Source organism: Diorhabda carinulata, chromosome 5 (assembly GCF_026250575.1).
Source record: "Diorhabda carinulata isolate Delta chromosome 5, icDioCari1.1, whole genome shotgun sequence".
In the NCBI taxonomy this organism is placed as follows: Eukaryota; Metazoa; Arthropoda; class Insecta; order Coleoptera; family Chrysomelidae; genus Diorhabda; species Diorhabda carinulata.
In genome coordinates, this window is record NC_079464.1 from 9606001 (window position 1) to 9631196 (window position 25196).

At 31.5% G+C, this 25196-nt stretch overlaps 1 protein-coding gene across 2 annotated transcripts in view; it reads left to right on the forward strand.

The window, feature by feature from the left end:
* LOC130894046 (B-cell lymphoma/leukemia 11B) overlaps nt 1-25196 on the forward strand; it is a 118014-nt gene that overhangs the window by 86285 nt on the left and 6533 nt on the right. The window contains exons 2-3 of one of the 2 annotated variants that reach the window (XM_057800581.1): nt 3850-4089; nt 5195-5461. In XM_057800581.1, the coding sequence (XP_057656564.1) occupies nt 3850-4089; nt 5195-5461 (507 nt within the window). The remainder of the gene's footprint in view (nt 1-3849; nt 4090-5194; nt 5462-25196) is intronic. The other variant, XM_057800582.1, reaches the window with a different exon arrangement.

The following is a 25196-nucleotide window of genomic DNA, read 5'->3' on the forward strand; positions in this document are numbered from 1 at the left end:
AATAAGTTACATGCAGCGTTGGTACCGAAATTCTTCCAAACGTGAATAAAAATTCTTACAAACTGTGTTATCAATGAAAACATTATGGCAACTGTCTTTTGAAATAATAAAAATTTCCTCGAATGGGGTGTAAACTTATACTCTGAGAGATGTGAGAAAACTTATGAGAGTAGTTTAGAACAATCGTGGAGACAGCAATTTGTTTTTTCATTACGGTAGACCGTAGATTTCTTTGATATGTTTTGTACATAGTAAAGTCTCAAAGCTAGGAAATAGCAAATTGTCAGGTACAAGTTACTTAGTAGACAGTTAATCCGCAGCTATGAAAGCTACCGTGATTTGTCACTCTTTAGATGTTGATTATAATTTGTTTTCTTTTACCTATTTTTTGTTTTTTGTTTTGTCCAAAAAAAAATACCACCAATTACTAATAGTGTATTGTTACATTTTGTTATAACTGTTCATCCATCCGATATATATTTGAAAATAATTCTAATAGAAAAAAAGTCAAAAATCAAGACAAATTATCACAAACAAATAAATGTATAAACACACTGTATATGTTTCAATGTTATGAAATGATCCCTATTGACCAATAGTGAATATCGTTGAATTATTGATAGAAAATTTATCTTGTAGGCATCAAATTCATAACTTTCCGAACAATCCGAAAATTGCAGTTCGATAGATATCAAATTGGCTATTTTCTTGGTAGATATATATGTATCACAATTTAGTCTATTGGACTTTTATTGGAGACAGATAGCATTGATGATTGATTCTTCGATTCGCTTTCCTTTTAATACATATTAATGAGGGGTGTTTTGTGTGGAACAGCTCTGCAAATAAATTAGGTGTCTACGAAAAAGTAGGTTTAAAATTGAAATGATAAATTCTGACTTTAAAAGTGTCTTGATTTCACAATGATTCTACAAAATTTATTATGCATCTATACATATATCTCCAACTACTTATTTTCATTGGTTTGTTATAGATTATCTTGTGGATAGTTTACTATATACGTACCTAAAAGTTGGAAAGATCTGTTGGAGATATTCATAATAAACACACGTTCATAATATCTCTCAGAATAATTCTATTCTAGATTTAGATCAATTTTTTTGCTATACTTTTTTTAATGTTTCGGTGGCTACTCAATGAAGATCGAAAAGTAGTTGATTATTTTCCAGCAAACTTTCGAGAATGGCAAATGCAATGACTGACTTGCTGCATTTTTTGCTTTAAAACTGTACTTAAGAATATTTTGAGCATGAGATTCAAGAATATATAATAATAAAACCAGTTACCATTCTGGTAACATTTTTCATGTGCTATATAGTATAAAAACTGTACAACCAAATCAATATTCTTTCTTTATTTTCTTTCAGATAATTTAAACTATCTATGACTATATTTCTTGAACTGATGTGTTATTATAAAAAAGTCAACATTCACTTATACTTATTTGATTTATGCAGAAGTGTAAAAATTACTTCAATACATTTTATAAATGATTTGAATTGCTGAATAAGTGAAAGTTACGATTGGTAGACTAACAAAACATCCTTTTTCTGACCCTCGACTACAATTTGAAAGGGGAGACGTCCTTAAGAATTGACCGTCTGCGTCGTTATTTCAGCATTTGAAGGATAGTGAAAAGGATAAATAGCGATTGTCCGGTAGTGACCAATGATAGGTCTCCGTGCGTGTACCTTGCGCAGACCATTGGTCAATAAGGGTGTGGTCAGCAAGGGGTGAGAAGAATTACGTTTCGGTTGGATGGAAATGTATGAAATATCCCTTCGGACTTTCTTAGAATACATGATAACGTAATTTACATTAGGATAAAACCCGTTGTGGTAAGAAATAAAAATTATAAAACGTTGAATTTATTCAGAAATGATTGGGAATGAAATCATGTCCGTTTCTATTGTATAATCACTGTATTACAATCCATCATTTTTTGCGTAAAACGTGCTTTCGTCTACATAATTTTGCATCTTAGCGATATCGATTTCAGAAAACAGCTGCGAAGCATTAAGGGTTTCATCCACCCTCTGCCACCACCGGGTGTCCTAATGACACTCAACAAGCACTGTGACAAAACCCTTCCCCACCCCTCACCCCCTAATAAAAGACCCTTTCACCATTAGCCATTGAACTACGGCGCGGCGTTTTTCAATTCATATTTTTAATTGCTGCTTGCTACGGGGATGTGATTTCCACGATTTTTACACGGTGTGTCTATATTTAGAACAAAACTGTCGGAACAAAACATTTTATCCCTTTATTATAATTTCTTCCTGTTCTTCTTCTTCTTATACTATAATTTGAGTTTATATAAATTATATCGGGTTAACTTAAAGAAGAGAAATGAACAAATTAGTAATCAGCTTAGAAAGATTTTTACGGCCTGTAATCTGTTGGTTATGTATCGACAAAAAATTATTAAACCGAAAACCAAAAAATAGTGAGTGAATGTTAGACCCAGACGTAGGCTAACCTGGTCTTGGTGTATCAATGTAATAAGTCCTTTTCGTTTTGGTCTTACAGAATCCAGTATTGATCTTAGTTTTGCACAAAGACTTCTGTAAGTCTTCTACTTTCTTCGTAGATTTTTATTGGAGACAATATTTCGAACATTTTTTCAAGTGATTGGGAGTGAATTAAGGATGAAGTTTGCACGATAAATTTTGAAATGTTCATTGAGTAATCCTGGATAAACATTACAAGTTTTTTTGAATTTGTCTATTTGATAATGACACATTCTATGTATTTACAAAATATGAACTCTTTATCAATTTTTGAAGCATAATCTTCCTTTTCTTTTCGATTAAACAATTGCGACCATACAATTGAGAGCTATATTTGAAAAATTGAAATTTGCGAAAAAAAACCGGAAGTTCGAAAAAATCTTACATGCTCGGTTTTGGTTTTGAGTAATTCTTGCAATACCAGGTCTTGGTTAAGCCTACCTAAAGCTGATCTAGGCGTTTGTCTATTTTTTTCTTCAAGATCAAGACCAAAAGCGTAAAACTCACACCCTTCTTGCTTATCACTACCATAAACATTAAATAAACTACTCGATTGATAGAATAGATAGACACTTTTTGAATTGAATATTGATATGAGTAAACATTTCTATTAATACCGCACTTACTATAAAATTGTTCCCGAACAATTATTGATTCTTGCAACTCTTGTACTCCCTCCCAAAATATTCTCCCACAGTTTTCTTTACATGGACGCTTTTTACCAGGTTATAATTCTGGTTTATTGAAATTTTTTATCTGTTTCCTATCGTACATGTACAAGTTTATAGCAGACATTTCTAGTGTCCATAATTTTTCAATTGTGCTCAGCTCCGGATGATTTGTTCAATCTCATAGTCCATTTAAACTGATTTTTTCGATTCCAGTAATGCATATCTATAATTGAGCTTCTGGACCATTTTTAATATATATAAAAAGCAAGTTAAAATAGTAAAACTTGAAGTTAAAATACAATTTTATCGTGATATAACTTAAATTATAATCCACTTCTTATAGTCCGATTCTTCAAACCGAGTACTTACCAGGCAAACGTAAATATATACTCTTCACTTGTTTAAGTCATAGCTAGTGAGAAAATACCTCTACCCAATTCTTGCTCCATTTTTTCCTTTCTCTATTCACACCAACTTTCATAATTTTTATCCTCATTACTAAAATATCTGATGTTAGCGCACGTTAGAAAACTTAAGAATCAACCAAATTAACAGACTATGAGTTTATTTTATATTTAATTATTTTTACAATCAGTGAATTGTGTACAAATTGCAAGCTTTACTTGTAATTTTTTTTGTGTTAGCAGATGCAGATGGAGTAGAAGGGGATCCACATCAAGACATTCTAACTTGCGGTATTTGTCAAAAACCGTTCGCCCTCTCAGACATCGTCCGGTTCATCCAGCACAAAGTTACATCCTGCAACAAAGAGAATTTCGGTCAATGTTTTACCAGCAACGAAAAAGAAAGAGATGGGGACGATGCAAATTTACCATTATCTAGTATTAATACCAGGAGACCAAGCATATCAGCACCTATATCCGGTGAGTTTGTATTATTTGTTTGTATATGTAGAGTAGTGATAGTTTTTTGATATTAGCATCATTAGTTTCTTTCCTCTTATTTAATTTTGGTATAAGGTACACAATGAATTACATCAACCTAATAGATAAATAAATAAAAATAGATAAAATCGTCAGTTTTTTATATTTGGTGAAATAAGGAAAATTGAATTTGAGATCTGGTTTTGTTATGGAAAGCTTTGGTACAGGGATATTACCTCCGGAGGGTTGAGGTTTGGATGTTTTTTAGGACGGGGATTGTATCCGCATGCATGTGTTTGCTTGTTGCTGTTATAAGTGAAATTGGGAATTCAATGAAAAAAATGTTTGGCTTGAACGAAGCATTGTTAGGCAAGGCAGAGTAGATAGAATGATAGAAGTCGCAGGAAACCATTAACAACAACTATTGGAAAGATTAGGCTGGAATTTGGATTTTCGGAAAGTTGTTGGTAAACCGTTGTTAGCAGCCGAAAGGGGAATAGGAAAATTTTTTCTTAGGTTTATATCAATATTGACATAAATGTTGTGTTACTGGGGCAGAACTAACTGCTTTATTGTCAGTCTCTGGGAATATACTGTATGCGAGACTAAATTATTTTTAAAGAGCGATTGGATAGGATACAGTGAACATTTGCTCTAAATGAAACGTCGGATTAATGAGGTAAAAAAATCCCACCTGTTCTGAGAATATGTGTCATCATCATAATTAAATTAGAAATTATTTTGAAAATCTCGAAGTGTTAATCAGTTATCCTTTGAAGCTTGTTATTATTTGGACACTTATCCAAAGCTTTTAAAAAGCTAAGATATCGATACATAGGGTAAAAATGCCCCTTGATTCCTGCCGTATATATTTTGAAACTTCAATTCCATTCATTATTTGTTAGATAGAACATATAGTTAATCATCTTCTGTTAGGCTTTTCAGTTCACATATCCTTTTGACTCTATTGATGTACCAAAACAAATAAATGAACAGAATATGAATTTTTTAAATCTTATACCAATGCTATATCTCGGATGAGTTCATAATTGAATTGAAAAATGAGTTGAATCGTTTTATTATCCATTTCTTCATCTATATTCAGGTAAAAAAGCAACAGGAAATCGGATCCATACACCTCCACCTGCCTCTCCAAGACTTCCAGCACCTGGTGATCTATGCGTCGATGGAGCTGCTTCATCTACGCCGAAACGGAGAGCTCCCTCACCGTTGACTAGTTCAAGTCCTGAGGAAGATATAAAACCTCTTATTAAACAAGAAAAAATGGATAATACCACCTCTTCTGAAGATAATAGTTGTAAAAGGTCCAGGATAGAAGTAGCTGATGCTGAATCTAATACAACGCATAGTGGTAAGTAATTCATCAAATATTTCAATGCACTTGATTGTTTATTACCTCGCAAATTAGGCCTTTAGATCTCATGAGGAATACTGTGAAATGCATCCATGATTGCAAACAATTCCAAAATGAACATACAATGTTACATATGAGTATGAGTATTTTTGTCATTTTTTCAAAAATTTCCATTATTTTTGAAACAAAATTTCCGAGGAAAACATTTGTAGCGATTCTATTATTACTATAAATATTAGGATTATTCTGTTACTTAGGTATATTATCTTGACTCAGGTTTAGGTTGTTAATTAACGATAGATTTTGTGATCTAAATTTAGGAAAATTATCTCTTTCTCTCTGGTTGTACGAACTTGGTTATAGCGTAATTTAAGGTTATAAGATAGCGTTATTTCGAAGTATACTTTTTTTGAGACTCTAATTTTATAGAATTTTGATCAATATGTGGAAAATTTCCAGCTTTCCGTTTAAAAAATTGATAAGCTTAGACAACAGGATTGTGGACTAAAGTATCGTTTCAATTCATGCTAGGAAACTCTAAACTGAAATTCATTAGCATCATCCATGGCTATGATACTGTTTAGATTAATTTTCCATTGAGAAATTTTTGAACCTCTTAGTAAAATTCTTGTGTATTTTGTTTACTGAGTGACACACAAATAAGATTATTATGGAGAATTCCTGGTCATTTCTTTTATAATCGATAATTTTACTCACAAATGCCAATATTTCCTATTCTTTTTCAATCAACTTGTCGCTGTGAATCAACTTTGTTAGACATCAAATTTATAAGTTGAGTAATAAATATCAGAGTAGCAAATAGTACTAAGTAGAGTCTCTGAGGAGTGAATAACTGAGCACGAATACAAAGTTGAGAATATACTGATCAGGAACTGGATCAGTCACTACATATATAAGGGAGGACAGAGACGATCTTCGAATATTGGAGAGGAAGAGCTTAAGGAAGATACTGGTAGTAGTCAAGGCCGATGAAGAAAGTTAATGAATAATAGGATCCAATAGTTTAAATGATTATGACATATACGAAAGAGGTCCGAAAGCCTGGATACTGAAGATAATAGATTCGGAAACCAGCCATGAGACGGCCAAGATATCGACATAAAACAAGCGATGAACAACAAGTAATGTAGGGTATTGTAGCGGTGGGGTGAGAAACTGTAAGGATAGAGAAGATTGTAGAAGTATAGTGACGGAAAGCGGAGTAATTAATCATGAATAACGAATCCAAAAAATCCGAAAGAGTGGCTAACATTCGCAATGGATGAAAGGTCAATTTATGTAATAACTTCTTACTTCCCAATTGTTATTTTGAATTCGAAGCTTTTTCTTTTAAAAAATCCAGCACGTATGTAAATTTGAACAACAAGGAACAAAGATTCGCATGAAGTAAGAAGTTGGTATGAATTGAGTTGAACAACATTATAAATTAATGGCTGGAAAAAAATCTATTTAAGACAAAAAGATACCACAGAAATAAGCTTTATGGGTTTCCAGTAAAACGGTAAATTCGATCATGTCAGGTTAAACGTGTAAATATAATAATTACGTATAAAACTGAATACTTTTGTGATAACATCCTCTGTATTTGAGGCATAACAATTCCAAAAGTTGCAAACTTATATTAATATGTTTTTACACTACCTAGTGTTTCAACTAATAGCAAAATATTCTCAGTTGTTCTAGTGGTGTGTACACGTGGCCTATTCATATATATTATGAAGGCTATAGTTTCTCAATGTTTAGAATCATGTCTTTTTGAAGGTGGCTCTGAGAATGAAATTACTTAATTGATTCCTTTGATTGACTAAATGCTCTACATTTTCTGTTTGAGCTAATTTTGAACTTTTTTGTTTTGCTTGAAAACGAAACTTTGACCTGGAAGAAATTAGAAAGTCGATGAGAATGTTATTTCGAACATTCATAACAATTTTTCACTCTATTCGAATATATTAAATTTCATTTCTATTTATAGGGCTACTTTGGCACTACTAAAAGATTTGGAAATAAATTCTATTTATTTTGTCTATTGATAGTCAGCAGATAATAAAAATAGTGTGCAGATGTAACCGATTTATTGATTGTTTTCCTTTCAGAGCAGAACTGAGAGATTGATGAATTGCTTCAAATTATATATAATATATATCTTAAATTGGTGCTATCTGGGATTCAGATTTTTTGCTACTCAATACTATTTTGCTCGAACTCATTACGCCTATTGATTTACAAAGTCAATAATTTTCTGAGTCCTGCATTATACACGAGCTAGTGCACTCTTATCCTTCCTTAAACGTAGCACAATTAGTAGGTTTGTGAAATTGATTGTGACCCTTTGTGTCGAACTAGACTTTTCTGGTCTAGATGAACAGCCGAAAACATCTTCAAATATGATCACGAACATTGGAGTAGGAAACCGATTATTTTCTCTTAACAAGACCTTTTTTGAATAACTGTTTTGCTGCAATATATTTATCAGGAATAGTTTTTAGTATTTTTTTCACAATACTTTGATTATCGGCAGTAAAATTGTAAAGGATATGAAGATAATCTGCTTCAATTTTTTAATTTTATTGTAATCAGGTTAATTTTATTTGTCAAATTATTTGTGTGTGTGTTTCTTTAGCAACTTTTGGACTACAACATTGAGTGGTTGCGATATCTATTTTTCAAATAAATTAATTCGGGATTGAGTCTATCTGCCTCCCATTCAAGGATATTCGATATACGAGTACATCGATGTATTAAAAATATCAATGTTTACAATACGATATAGAATCGATCCGATGTTTTCAAATGCTCCGACACATTCGATGTATCAATGTTTTTAAAGTTTTTAGGAGGAATATATCGAATCGATTATAATAATTAATTTCATAAAAAGTTTTACCACTAAAACTTTATCTAAAATCTTTTTTCTCGGTTATTTTTTTATTATATATATATATAGTTCATTATTTGATAGTGGACTGACAATATAATAATTTTTAATTATAATAATATGTGTCCAGTGAATTCTATTTCTTAATATATGTTATTATAGAAATACATAATCAGAAAATTTCCTCTGTCTAAAGATGTCGGTTCAAGATATGTAACCTGATGACAGGCGGATAGTGAAAATTTAGTAAGGGGGTTCCGTTTCCACCCTTTTATTACGGAACACTAAAAAAGTACTCAATGCGTACAAAATATCTATGTTTCCACCCGATACATAGAAATACATCGATGTTCAGCTCCGATTTATCGAAACGAGTAGACCCCCCATTAGTCAACTATGTCATATTGCATATCGTTGTTATTGATTTTTATATCATCGATCTATATATTCTCATAGTTTATATCAGCTTTCGCAATTTGAAATAAATTTGTTCTTAATCGGAATTCAAATTTTCTTAAATTAATGTTTACTAGTTTCTGAAATAAGCAAGAAACGAGTTTCTATTTACCCAAGCCTTATGTAATATGTTATTAAACACGTTCAGGGCAAAGGTTTCACGTAATTGAAGGTTCAAATTTTCAATTACCAGAACCGTTAGTCGTATTTAACACATCAGTTGTTTATCTATTTCCATATTTATAACCCACGCATGGGTATCGATATTTTTAACATAAATCCTTGATTGAATTGATGCGTTCGACCAATTTAGTGATAATTTGAAAATGTTCTAAGACGCTAAATCCGCAATTTGTGGAAACCGTTACTTCGTAAGATTTACAGGTAATATGAAGTTCGGACATTTTTGCAATAATTTGAAAACTGAAATTTATAGGTATATTCATATTTGACTTGGATGAGGTGGAGTAAATTTTGGTCTAAACAGTCAGTGTTATTTTATAGATAATTTGAAGTGATGCAGACAATATCTGTATTGTCCTCTGTTTTCGCTAATATTGTGGTGACCGATACCTGACCCAGGAAATTCCAAGTAACCTTTTTTTTTGTAATTTCAAGTCATCTTTCTTTTATAACCTTCTTAATGTCCTGATAGCATATGATTAACGCAATCCCCTCCGATATACCTAGTACACGTTTTAGGAAAAACCAACACATTACACAAAACTAGTCGAGACGTTTTGAATCGAAGAGAAATTCATTCTTCTCGGGACAGTGAAGTGAGCAGTCTTCGAAAGCCGCTCCTATAGCTTTGCACGCACGACTTAGTTTAGTGGTACTCTTTGGGTATATTTTTATGTATATTGTTTTCTTTTTGGTATTTATGGATAAATAGTAATTTCAAGTAGTTCAATTTGTCAATATTTTCTCAAATCCTGTCAGTTTCATTTGTATTCTGATTGTTGTTTATTTTAAATTATTTCTTCTTTTTTGTTCTGTTTCATCTATATTTTGGCTACTTCTTGTTTTATTGTTTTTTCAAGTACTTCTAGATACCTCGAACTCATTTACATTTACATTTGTTCCTTTCTCTCTTTTTGTTATTTTCAGTTGGCTTTACATGCATTTTCAGTTGATTTTGTCCTTTGTTATGGCTGTCTTCAAATTCTTATCTTTGTTTATCAATTGCTTAACAATAATTTCTTTGATTGCACTCAATCATCCCACTAGTTTCTTGTTATTTCAAGATAATCGACTTGGGTTCATCTAGTTATTACGAATTTCAGTAGTTTTTAGTAAAATTTTTTCCCTATTTTGCTGATCCATGGATTTCGGCTATTTTTGTTAATAGTCTGGTTTATATTGCTTACTCGATTTCACCTTTTCTTCTTTCTGAATCGTCTTTACTTTTAGTTTTATATGATGTAGCTCTTAGATGTTATTCAGCTCTTTGAGCTTTCTTTATATGATTCCTCAAAAAATTTCTGATATTTCAGTTCCCTTCTTTTGTCTTTGAATTCTAATTTAAGATGATTTTCATATATTATGGCTGTTAAGTACATAGTTAAGTTTGTTTTTTTGCAAAATTCGGAGGTGTATCAGTTGGAATTGGAGATTTTTATGACATAAATTATCTAACATTATTACCTTCCCCAAAAATCTGAACATCAATCTCTTGAAAAATTTTTACAGTAATCAGCCATCTTTTGCTTTTCTCCTAAATAATAGTTTACACTGGTTCTGAATCAATCATTCAAATGTATTTTAGTTATTTTTTGTTCACCTCAATCGTTTTGAATCCATTCCTGTTGATATCATACTGTTATATTTTCTAAATTCTAAGATGGTTTTGTTCATTTTATATGTTATCAATCGGTCCCAATTCTTGCAAGATTATTCTATTTTTCAGTTCTTGTAATTTATAAGGAGTTATTTTTGATAATATTAGTTATTTTCACTAATTCCTATTGGGCTTAATTTGGTTTCTATCATTCTCAGGGTCGATTCAATTAGTGAAGCTTAAACGCAATTTTTACCAGTTGAGTTATTTTGACTTACCTTATCGAGTTTTTGTTTGTAATTATTTTAAATTGACTATAACCTTTCAGTTATTTCACATATACACATAAATATATACTTTAGTATACCGACCTTGATATAACATCAGTTTTTTATTTCCTTCTAGTTTTCATATAGTTTATTAAACCTTTATTGATTAGATAGATTTTGGTCGTTTTCATCATCTTCACTCGTTTATTTTATACATTGTTCAATTATTCTCGATCATTTATTTGTCAAATCCGTTGATTTCAGTTGCTTGGAAAATTACAACTGATAACATTCAAGTTTTTGTATCAATTAGTCTTTGATAGGCAAGGTATACATAACACATTGTCCGGTATAATTGGTACTAATTTTGAACATTAACAAATAGTAATCTGAAAATAGGGATGACGTGTACCCCTTGATAATTAATTATTCAAAATCAACCCTTCAGCTATCTTGTCCACGAGCCAAATAACAAAAAAAGAGGATCAGCTCGCGCGCGACCAAACGAGATGCACAGATTATAAAACATTAAAAACCGGTATTGCGTTCGGCTGAAATATAAAGCCGATACCTGAAAACGAAGACCCTTCCTGACCTATTAATCAGTTTAATGTGATGCATTATCATTTTTTTGTCGCCCGGAGGTAACTAACTACGCGACTATCGCGTGCTTTAATAAAACAAGTTTTTTTTTTATCGGAAGTCTTAAGTAGTAGTGAGGAGAATTCGTTTTGTTGCGGAACAAAAAATAACTTCTTATTTCGACATCTGTCGATTGTTTTATGAACAATTGTGAGTAATTTATCATGTCTTTAGGTACTACGTTTTTTAGATAAGCTCTCTGTTTTTATATTTATCAAGTATAGGCAAATCTTCACTGGGTACCTATAATCAGAAATATTTTATTGAAAGAAAAATAAAAAAGGTAAGGTAACTCTTCAATCGATATTCTTCAAAGTTTTTTCTTTGGTTAGCAATGCACCTATCTCATCAAAGAATCCTTCATTGGAAGTTTTTCTAAAATACTTCTTTCGGAATAGCCTTTATCTGGTCTGTTAATCCTTTTATTTTTCATATCCATCTACCATCCACAGTAGATTGTTTCAACTCCCGATACAGTTTTCGTTATAAATTCCGAATCTGCATGATGTAATTCTATAGAAATCAAAACGATCAGTCAAAAGTAAAGAAGTTGGCACAACTAATGTATTAGAATGCTTAGCCATAGCTCAAGAATTCAAATTCTTCATTAAACTCACGAATATTCAATCGCCTGTTTGAACGATATGGTACATATCCATTGGTGTTGAATATATAAGGATTTTCCGACTGTTCTTTGATCTGAGTTTACTAATTTTTATTTTTAAATCCCTAATACACATTTTATTTAGATACTACGCGTTGCTGGACCTGTAGGATTTCGGCAGAATTTCGTAAAGTAGATTTTGAGAAAGTATTTTTCACTTACTCAGATCAAAGAGATGTTGAAATGAACACGTCCGATTTAATGTTATTTCACACATATGTATATGTATACAATTATGCATAAAATACTATTCAAATAAAAAAATATGTAAATATTGAAACATGATAATAAATCATTGATTTTTCAAAAATTATAAGCCTTTTTAATCTTTTTTTGAATCGTAAAAAAACCTTTCGAAGTGTAATAAGGCTATAGGGGAGCTTTTAATAAAAATATTCACGGAAAAATCTTGATACAAAATTAGGACTTACAGCTTCTACTTACATAAGAGTTGTGAGACAATTTCCGTCAATAATCACTTTATAAAACTTCTTTCTATATTTCTCAGAACGAATGTATTTGTTATGTTACCAAGAGGTACTGAACACACTATTTACACTACTACTACACCAACACTCACAATTGCATTGTCTGATCACGAGAATAGTTTAACTTAAGTCTCTGAAGACGATAACTTGGTTAACGAAACACGTAGACAGTGTAATTGTGACTGTGATAATGTGAACAGAATGTTCAGTAAGAATATGATCATGAGGTGTTTCTTGAGTCAGCTTTCGATGTTGATCAAGTCTTATGATATCTCATAAATTGGAAAATATTGAGTAGTTTCTAAAACGATGAATGGTAAAGAAGAGCATTTTCCCCTACACTTTGTTTCTGGTTGGGACTAAATCAATTCTTAGGACTGGGACTGGAATAATGCAAAAACTTTGATAATGTCCCTTGAGTCCTATTGAAAATTTTTCACTGTACTTTGGAATGTTAGAAAATTGAAAAGCGACTACAGTACTTCCAAGAATGAAATATATTCAGTACAGTACAACAGCTCACTAAATTAAGATAATGCCCATACTCCACTAAATGAATAAGTTATTTGGTATAAACTTGATTGCAGAAATATACGCCAGATATATTTAACTCTTCTTCAATTAGAAACGTACATATAGAACTGCTTTGACGATTTCGTTAGATGTATAGATTGAAATGCCATTACTGGCAAAATATTTGAGTATTGAGATTTCTTTGAACACCGTATGTTATGTCCAAGGTGAAGTCTAATATTAAACCAATGTATTCATATTCTTCAACTTCAACGTTTAGAAATATGAGATGTTATATCGGAATCTTTATCATCTTAATGTTTCAAATGTTCCTTTATGGCAATGTAATAAATTTGGGGATCATTTGTAATTAACTTTGAGACCTATTTCTGAATCCAACCCTGTACGTACCACTTTTAAATCGACCATATTGGCAACTTCTTGAAAGATTCTAATATTTAGTCAGCTTCTATTTTTTAGCTTCAAGTTAATATCAATACGATATTTAACTTAAACTGTTTTTGATATTCCCCGCGAATACGATCTCTCGCTGTGGTAGCAGACCATGAAGTTGAAACTGGTCCAAACTTGTTACTGTTCATACCAACATACATGTATGAGTGCAAAAAACATCGACAATAAAATAAGTCTACTGGCTCGAATTGGAGTAAATATTAATGAACATGTACCAATTTGTTTATCTAAAATTTATTTCTGTATTGAAGTCAGTGAATTGAAAACAGTAACCTGTTCCTTTATTTAGATACTCTGAAACCATATTCATTCAGAAATGTTTTAGAGCATATGTACCATGTGTCAAAAGCAACGTCTACTTAACCCTTGCCATTCACTACCCTCTGTAAGTTTTATCTAATAGAACCGGTGAAGCGTGATAAAAAATTTTAAAATTCTTTATTCATATGGGGGTTGATATTGACGGTCATCTCTTCAGAACATGTGTGACTCCACAGGGATCAAAAGACAAAAGATTATGTAATTCGTAAAATGGACAATACTTTTTTGAAAGACCATATTTTCTTCTCAATTGTCTTCCGATTTAATGCGTTTGAGTCGTATATTCTAATTTCCTGGTATTGCTACTCTCTATTTTGGAACCAATGGTAAGTAATGCATTCTTGTAGTAAACTAATTACGCAAATCAAAAGGGTGTTTTCAATTTAGAAAATTTATATTTTATGGTTTAATATTGTCTCTAATATTGTCATGATTCATCTATCAAAAATTGTTCCTTGATTGACTTGTATAACTTTCTACAAATGATGATGAGGGATTAATAAGAAACACAAAAATAAAAAGGATGAACAGTTGTTCATATTCATGGTCAATACTAGAGAACAAATAAGATTTCTACAGCTGTATTACACATTACAAGAGAAAGCAAGGGATAATTTTAGACGTAATAATGAAACGTATAGTTAAGAACCTGAAGAAGAAATTTTAACTCCAGATTAAAATAACTGGATACAGAAAGGTGGTTTAAGGTGTGGAAAGGAGACATAAAAGCTGAAAAACGCAACAACCAGAAAAAATAAACCAGTAATGGATGAATCGGTATGGGCATACATTTCAGACAGAAGAATTGATACAGGGGGGAAACTGCATTGTATAACAAAGGTAGAGACGAAGTGAGAAATGTTCAGACCAAATAAAGTGGTATAAAAAAAATTGAGAAAATTCATAGAAAGGGAAAAAGACTAAAATTGTGAAAAATTGGTGTAAGAGAATTATTATTACTGTTGTTTCAAATACTCACAGTTATTGAATGGATACTTAGATTTTCTTGAAAGTATTTTCTTCTTCACATCATCCTGTAATTTTTAAGTCAACTCTTTTGGGATAGAGTGGTTCATTTCTTCACTTTTTTGGAGGTGTACTGAAAGTGGAAAACGTCACTCTATCTTTAGCCATCCCGTCTCCATTCTGCTTACACGTTTTTATTTGTCAGCGCCCCGTGGAAATTGTTTATTTGCATTGAAACTAAAGTTTTGCTTTAATCAGAAACGTAACATATTAAGGAAAAAATCTTATGTGTTGTTGCGGTAATATATTTTTCTATTATAGTTTTTTTGTAGCAAGTGATAACGATGCAATTCTTATTATGCGGTATTTAGTAAGTAACACACTAAATCAATTTGAGCATAAAACGACATTTCACTAATACACTTCGAAAAATCAAATAAGAAATTTGTTATAAGTTAGTTTTTCCTAGAGTGCTACCGTCATGACGGATGAAGCTATTGCCTGTTTCCTAACTATTGGTTTCTTATTTTTCTTCACTTTTTACACTAATTCTAAAATCAACGCAAACAAAATATAGTAAATCATAGTGCTCCAACTTCCCAGCGCGTTCACCAAAATTGTAAAAAACAAAAATTCCTCATCTGAGATCTTTTCGAAGGTATTTCTCATACGCCTTACGAATTAGTCAACTACAAATTTTACGCCACAGTTTGATCATTTGATCTAGATATCCTAATCTTTTTTGCAAAAAAAGTGTATATATCTATATACGTTTGGGAGGGTTGACGATAGATAACATTACAATGTAATGTAAAAGCTTTTTTAAACCATAAAACAATATTTCCTTTGTCACTGCCAGAAGTTCTGTAATTGTTTCCACCAATTTATTTTATAAAGTTTGGAAACAGAAGGTAATCGAAGTGAGCCAGCTGAAGTGAATGGCGGATGAGGGAATAAATCGTTCCGCAGTTTCGCTAATTTTTCAGAAAGAATATTAGACGAACGGTCAAACGTGTAGTCGTGATAAAACAGAACTATTATCGCAACAAATGCAATCATTTTTTCGATAAACACATCTGAGACAATTAAAATAATATTAAACTGTTGCTGTTTTCTACTTATTTGAATAAAGATTCCACTTTTGAACACTCAATGTGACCAGAACGAATTTTGATTCCTTGGGAACATGTTCTTCGAGTTAGGCTCATTGTTTTGATTGGATTATTACTCTTAGACTGCCTATAATGGTTTAACTATTTACTGTGACATTTATGATGCTCATAGCATAAATAAACTTTCGCGAAAAATATTGCTTTCCCGTTGAGTTAAAATATTTAATTCACTTCAATCGGTGATTACTGGGTAATAAGGAACGAATTTTATAAACTATTTTTGAAAAACTTCTAGTAAATCACGGTCGCGAAACCTCAGTACCACCCATGTTGATATAGATACTTTTAGAGCAAAGAATCAAATCAAATGGTATGTAGCATTTTCAGTCTAATATTCATGTAACTTTACTGCGGTTTCTCTGAATGTTTTCTATGTAAAAAATGGAGTTCAATGAATACTGCAACTTATATTCTTTATATACGTTTTTTAGGTTTATGTGAAATAACAAATATCTCTATTTTTCTCAATTAAATATCCTGTATCTCATTAAGTAACAAGTAATATTGTGATATGTGTATTCAGTAAAAATTACCTTCTACAGAGCTGTAAACTTGCTCAAAAAGTTACAAAATAATCTTTGGCGTTATATTGCACTCATATTCATGTCGAGCGATTTGATTTGAGTCTCTTTTCTGACAAGAATGATTTCTTTGTTTTTGCTTTGTCTTTATCACGACTGGTTGTGAGTACTTAATCAGCGATTTTAGAGTTGAATGTTTGAAATTGCTGATAGTGATTTATAAATATTAACCATTACATATTCAAATAGTAGTTTAATAGCTATACTATTTTGTTCCTTTCGGGACAAATGTTATTTAGATAAATGCAGCTTTACAGCTGTAGTCAAAAATCAAGTCATTTGATTTCCTTGACATCCACAATCGGCTTTTTTATTTTGATCCAGCATCCTTTGAACTACTTCAATACTGTTTAATTTTCTATCACGTTAAACCTTTCTTATCACGAGGTCATAATTGTTAATGAAGCTCGTATGATGAGCATCGGTGCTCGAACTAACCATCCATTAGATACATACGTTATAGGAAGAATACAATAAAATTTTGGGTTATGAGTATATCAATTCACAATACACTGATGATGTAGTTTTATGACAAATCGATCACCTTCAGTCTCATTGTAAAGAGAATATTTCCAAATAATAATCCAAAGGAAAATTTTCTATCATGATCGGTTTTTCGGTGACCATAGTTTAGCCATTGTTTGCCTTGTTGGGTAGATTTGGATATTTTGTTGTTTAATTTTAAACTAATATTCCTTGCTGAATTTATAATCATAATTTTGCTTATTAATTTGCTTATACAGTAGTATAGGAGACATTAAGGTCTTCCAATGATAGTTATTTAACCATAAATATCATCTAAAAATATGTTCGATAAACTCTTCACAATATTCAATGAATCCCACATTCTTCTGAGTGATATGCTCAACATACATGTCAAGTTTTCATAGACGTCTCCGCTTTTTTACTCTGTTTATTTCACAAATAAATAACCAAGAAAAGAAAAAGAAAAAAAAAATTCAATACAGGAGATCCATTTATTTAAACGTACTTTTTACGTCCTTCTCGTCCACAACAGAACGTCCGCAGTCTTTAGAATTTCAGATCACGGTCAACGCAGGAGGCTTACGAACATTTGCATATGTTTAAAATGTGGCCGCGAATGGAGCACAAAGGACATCACGAAGAACCGATTATTTATCACTATAGGGTCTTGCTTGCAACTTGCAAGGTGGGGGTGGTGAAACATCTTGCAGGCTTCTTAAAATCACCAAGGAACTATGTAATACAGGGACGCATCAACAAATAGTCAAATTAACGTAGTGAAAGTGATTGACAATTTTTCAATATAATCAATTATATTATTGTTGATGACATTACCATAATTTTTTGCCAAATCCTTAGTATAATATTTAGGATAAATACAATAAATAAATACAATAGTCGCATCCAGCAGCACTGATATTATTGTAGTGCTAAATACAATACTACTAAAGAATTTTCTTAATAATATATCAACTACATCTGGAGATTCACAATTCCAGATTTATCATTTTGGGTTAAGCAGTTTTGTACGAGTTTGCTCATAATACCAAAAAGAATCGCTTGTGCTCTTGATTTTTACACCCAATTCCATCATAAATTTTTAGAGAACCTTAATTTGTAAAATGAAACAACTTAAGATTTGTTAATCGTTCATCTACTTTTGAAGGGTATTTGTTGTGAAATCAATACTTACTCAAGTGTCGCAACAACAAAATCTCAGGATATTGTGATTTTCTACTTTGTTGTTAGATGAGAAAATTCATCGTTTTCAAATGAACATTCAATGCTCATTTATGTCCTCCGTAGTCGCTTTGTTCCATATTCCTCCTTTAAGGTAATAAAATTACTAACAGGATTTGAACCATAGGTTTTGCTGTGATAAAAGAAATATATACTGAGGTTTTCAAGCAACTTTAAAAAAAGCGTGAATGATTTGGAGTGTAATTTACTAAAAGTCTTTATATACCGTTACTCAATACAAGATATTTTCCCTTAGTCGATCCTTATCAAATTGTAATATCAATACCCATAAAATTTAGTTTTATTTGGATACAGATATTTTATCAGAAACCTTTGAAAGCTACCAGGATGGTCCCGGAAGACCCAGTCTGATCTAGTGATAGCGGTAGTTGTTTTAAAAATACCACTGTATTCGTATACAATCTATACAGCATATGTTTAAAGATGCCACGTTGCTTAGCTGAACTAGATTCCACAAAGCGGTACTGGATTATCGTCGAATGAAAGTGTGCAAGCTAGTAGATTCAGTAGGCATCTTGAAAAGTGCAGTACATCGCATATTAACTAAGAATTTAGACATGAGAAAGCTGTGCGCAAGTGGGTGCCGCATTTGCTCACAATGGAAGAAAAACAGCGTCGAGTTTTTGGTAATGTTTCACAGAAATAAAGCCGTTTCATAACCATAAGATCGTTCCATCTGCAGGAAAGGACATACATCAGTTTTTTGGGATACGCGTGGGATACTTTTCATTGACTATCTTAAACAAGGAAGAACTATCAACGACGAGTAATATACAAACTTATTGCAATATTGGAGCGGCGAAGAAATAAAGCGAAAACGGTCGCATTTTGTTAAGAAGAAAGTGTTGTTTCCTCAGCTCACACATCCATTATTGCAATAGCCAAAATTAATGAATTGAAGTTTGAATTGCTACCTCATACATTCTGTTCCCCAGATTTAGTCCCCTTAGATTACTGTTTTTCCCAAGCGTAGAAAAATGACTCGAGGGTTAAAGATTTTCTAACAATGAAGAGGTTATATCGGCAGTTAATGTCTATTTTGAGGAACTTGACGATGCTTATTATAAATAGGGTATCGAACTTATCGAACATCGCTTGAAAAATAAATATATTTTTTTCCATTATTTTTTTATGTTCTGTTTATTGGGCCAGGTATTTTTGGGACCATCCTCGTACACTCTATTTTCATCCAAAGTTATCAAACCTGCTTAAAATTCGCTACCATCATTAGACTGAATTTTTTAAACTGTTCCGCTATGTTTTTATACAATATTTTGAACAATCGGGAAGATTTTCACCTACTGAAAATTCAAAGTTTTCAAATTTCCTACTATTTCCAATTATTCACTTGTTTTACATACGAAGTGTAGAATTCAATGTTTTCTCAAATAAATGCCTCAATAGGCCAGATGAGTTCGTTTAACTGAGTCAGAAATAGTTATTACATTTCTTCTAAGGTTTTCTGGAATACTTTTTACCTGGTATCATAATTTACTCAATTAACCTAAAAAACAAATCTGGTGGTAAACTAAAAATTAGCAAATTAAGAAAAGTATTTATTCAATAATAAACATTATTGATACAAGTGAAGTCACTAAAATAAAATATACGCAAATACCATAAAAAATACTTATGTTATTATTATTATTTTCATTCTTTAATTCGATTTTCTAATGGAAGCATGGTATTTAAATTCTACTAGATTATTTTTTTGTTGTCTTGCGTTATTAGAAAACAATTAATTCGTCAAAAAGGTTGTGCTTAAGATTTAGATGATTTGATTGATTCAATAAACTCTTAAATGAATTTCAATACAATTTAAAATCACGTACCTACTATTCAAAAGGTTGTTAATTTTTGAATTGTACCCGTATCAGAAAGATTTATTTATCATCGGAGACCGAAGGCCGGCTGGGGTCCTTTTGAAATAGGGGCAACTTGGAGCTTATGAGTGGTCTCTCGAATATACTATACAGCTTTGGAGATGACAATAGGCAAGGAGCTTAAAAATTTGAATATCGCGGTCATTCTGGTTTTATCTCGACTAACATTAAGGAAGTTGATTCATTGAAAGTTATGACGGATGGCTCTCTTGGCACTTAAACTGTTGGTCACGGTTCTTTTCTCGGAAAAAGCTAGTGTACAATATTTCGTGTGAAAGAAAATAAATCTATTTGTAACATGGTGATGTAAAATTGTATCTTAAGTGATAGACAGCACAGTTTAAATAATTTGTACCAGAAAGTGTATCTTATCTACAAAAAAAACAATTGTAAGTACCAGTATGGTTGGTTGGTAAAATTCACTTATCACATAATATATCTATATTTGACCTTTCCGGATAATTATCTTTTCAACAAAGAGATTTTAAATTTAGATGATGTTGGGGAAATCGACTCCGAAATTGATTATTATTTTGTACTAAAATGTGGTATTCAAATACTGCCAGCAAAATTCAATGAAAAATCATATGATTATGAACATTTCACAGACGTGAAAGAGATATATTAAGGAAACTAGAAACTAATTTCAATTAATGCCTATTTCTATTTTGAAATTATAACCATAATAATAGCATTTTATTCGTTAATAATTGAAATACAATGTGTTTTCGGATATGTGAATAGAGTTTCGTAATAATGAATTTTCGATTTCAATTTTCAATTTTGAGGTCCAGCCCTGCTTGACAAAGGAATAATTCCTAACCTTATTTTATGTATTGAAAAATCAAAGTCTTGTATAAGTCCCAAAAGATATAATTTTCTGTAGAGTAAAGGGTACTTTTTATAGCAAATAAAAAGAAGTTTTTCGAAAAACTTGTTTAGAATCAACATCTAGGTCCTTATAGGTATTAAATTCGCAATTCTCTAAAATTTTCAATTGATTAATAATCCAATAAAAGTTATATTAATTCCTCAGTTTAAATAGTCTTCTATATCAATAGGTTCGTGAAATTGACAAATAGCTGATAGTATTTATTCTCTAGTGATTGATCAAACTGCGTGAGCTATTGTAGTTTTCAAAATCTCCCTATCGTTTGAAATGTCTTCTAGATAAACCATTCGTTCAACTCTTTCCCATATAAAAACAAAACAGATTCAATTATAAAAGAAGTCAGTCACTACCATTTCACAAAATAAACAACATTATGAAAATCTTCCCATTTAGTGGGTGGAAAATCGCAGTTATGTCGATTGCCAAATCCCGACTAGGAAATATCTGCTTTTTCCGTTTCCTATAACGTCCGGTAGAAACAGAGCTCCACGTTTAACGGACGAATCATTCGTGAAATCATCCTTGGAGAACAATGGCCGCCGTTTTATTTCAGGAAAGAAAAGAAGCTGCAAGCGTACAGATCGTCATTATAATGTCACTTCCTTTTACCGTCTGAGGTCGTCTTGACCTCGTAGAAGTGTTCACTTATCCGTATATCCGACACCATTGTCACCGGGTCCTTCAAAACCTAACTTTAGTAAATGCTTACTGTTTGTATTATATATTATACGGTTCATAGGTTCTAGATAAGTACCGTTTTATTTTAATTACGATATAAATCCTCTCTTTATTCATAAGAGAGTTAAAAAAATATGTATATTCATATATAGGAAACGATAGCATGAAATCCTCTCACTGGGATTTGATTAGAAATGAACCACCATGGACTATTTATTTCGATCTAATCTTAACATCACGTTGAATAATTTTTTTGCAATATAAATAAACACAAGATAAATGTAACCTGGAAAACAAACACTAAAAGTTTAAATAATGTGCAAATAAGTTTTATACGTCTTCCAGATTTTCGCGAGACGTCTTCTCTGAAGTCTCTAAATATGAGCTTTGGAAGAGGACAGAAGTTTCCAGCCATTCACACTCTATATTCACGCGCCTGATTAACCTATACGGTACGAGGCGAGTGAATGCGAGAGGTGCCGAGCACACCGTCCACACTTTAGTACTTGTGTAGCCTCGAAGAGATCGGATCGAGCATTATAAGAGTGGATATATAAAATAAATTGTAGTTACCAACGAATCCGTTGTATTCAAGGATTTTGTTATTCAATTGTAGTTCATATTCATGATACAAAAATGACACTTGATCACTGTAGTGAAATATATCACTGCGAATATGTTATCTTACAATATGGTCAAGTGATTTTCATACTGATCATGGATATGTTCATGCATGGTATTGGAAAAAGGGTTAATTTTTGTTCAAAATATAGACCCAGAAATGGTTTTAGAAACGATTTGAGAATATAACTGGTTTAACCTCCATAATTGACCGTTTGGACAGTATGAGTACCTACCTATCTCGATATCGTACTGTTAGTGCTAATGAAGAAAACTTCGATTTCATGTCTATGTTCAATTATTACCACATTGGGTCTTATAGACCGACAGCTATTTGTCAGACCTGATTGTCTAAAGATACTTGGTGGGTTATTATTCATTTAATATAATGAAATATGTGTATAAATTTATCTTTGACCCTAGGTAATCATTAATAGAATCATTGGATTAATTGTTCAGCGGAGAAGGTTTGTAATTATGAAAAGTAATTATCAAAACTTAGAAGGCTCCGTTAAGAATGTATTATAACTTACAGTATAAAGTAGCGGCATATATTTGTGCCAGATTCAAAGACGGTGATTTTAAAGCCCAAGCAAAATTATTCGCAGGATGAACGGCTTACTCCAACCATGCTTCATAAGCAGAGATTCAGCATCATAATTACTTTAGACTTACACAAATACTAGCTGAAAAACCGACATAATAAGACAAGAACTCTTCCAGAACACTTTTACATTGCAGGAGGTATGAATAACAATTTATTTTGATTGCAAAATTACAAGAAAATACAGAAGATAGTTTGATAAATGAACTATTTTCAAAGAACTCAATTACACTCAATATTAGACAGAAAAATGTTTCATACTTTGGTTTCACACTTTGAAGTTGGTTTTGCTCATATCTAGTCTAACCTTCATTCTAAGGTTGGGTCAATTTATCTATGACAAGACAAACATAACTTTCTATAAAATAAACATTACTACAGTTTTAACCAAAATCTCGTAAACTATCACCAAGTAGCTATTATAGGTACCTTCAGGAAAAATGACCCACGAGTCCTAGAAGAAATGATAATAGAACGACTAAAGAAGGTGACAATATTTGAGAGAAAATTACACGTTATTTTTTTATACACCAAAAAGTGAAATGTTTTTATTTCGACAGAAAAATACGAACATCAGGCTGTGCATTTGGATTACTTGTATCTGTCATAATTGAATTTATATTGAACGCATAATTTTTAAGAAGTAACCAATTTATTATTCACTCAACCGAAATCTATAAATCAATTTCCTACTGTAGTATTTTAGTTACAGAGGGTTAAAAAATCTTATTAACGTATTTCAACGACGCACGTTGAAATACGTTACAACAAACCGTGATAAGCGTTTTCAATTGAGCTTGTGGAAACCATAATATAGAGACAAATATGAAATGGTATCATGTTACATATTATTGAGACACGTGTAGGTACAAGCCTTCTATTTGTAATTTGCAACTAAACTTATCACAATTATAACTTGTGTTATTGGTCAATGATTTAATATAGCGCTTATATAAACTAGCATTTTCTATAGCTGTGTGATTTCTTAGTTGTAATTTTATCTATTATAGAAAATACATATATAACAACGATCAATTAGTAATTTTTCATTAATTTACCACATTTTTTGAGAATTGTTAGCATTTGGCAATTACTAGTAGCTTCCTCTATGAAATTTTTCTACTATAGTTCCATTTTTAAAGAATTCACGTCTTTGGTTGATTTCAAAACTTCCTCTCATCTCCTATCCATTCAAAAGTTCCATTGCATTCTCACTCTTCTTTCCAATGGTCTATCTGAAGTCAGTTTAATCAAATGAACCCATTTGGATAATAAAAAATGATACTGGATATTTATATTAATACAGAAAATCCCATACAATCAACATACAATTGAAATATTCGAAAAAACTTAAACCTAAACCAAAATATTGAAAATATATACATGAAATTTATTTGTACATTGCTATTAAGACCAGAATTAGTGACGCACCATTTGGAATTAGCTCAGTTATTGTTATTAATTCGAAGAATATTTTCTGCACCAAACTATTTATACGTCTCATCAACTGTTTACAGAATTTTTAAACATTAGACGAATAGGTTCATGAGCATATATCATTTTTTTCATCTAATCATCACAATACGTCGATTCAGTCACAAATTTTTGATAATTATATCCGTAACAAGTGTTTAAAATGACCCTAGGCTTATTGATATTCCAGTCGTATAGAACAGTGTCCCTTAACGACTTCAGATAGTTTTCAGTTTTCAAATTCCCCCTGATATTGAATTTTAAATGGGGAAATACAATACAAGATTATGAATTTTGCCGCAAACGCCAACAGCCATCGATACCCCGTAAATCAATCATAACCGAAAAATATACAGATTTCGTTTTTTAATAAATACAGCATACGATGACATCGATATCGCAGAATCTGATGTCTCTGTTTTAATAAAATCCTTCTTTTGTCAAGGGGTTGGATACGATGATATTTCTATTGAATTCCCAATTCAATATCATTTTTTGTTCGTAAAAGGTGAAGTTTCTCTTGTTTAATAAGAAAAGAAACGAGAGATGAATTATTTGTGACCAACTTTCTGTAATATAAAGATAAAAATATAGATTATAGAAGTTATTGCAA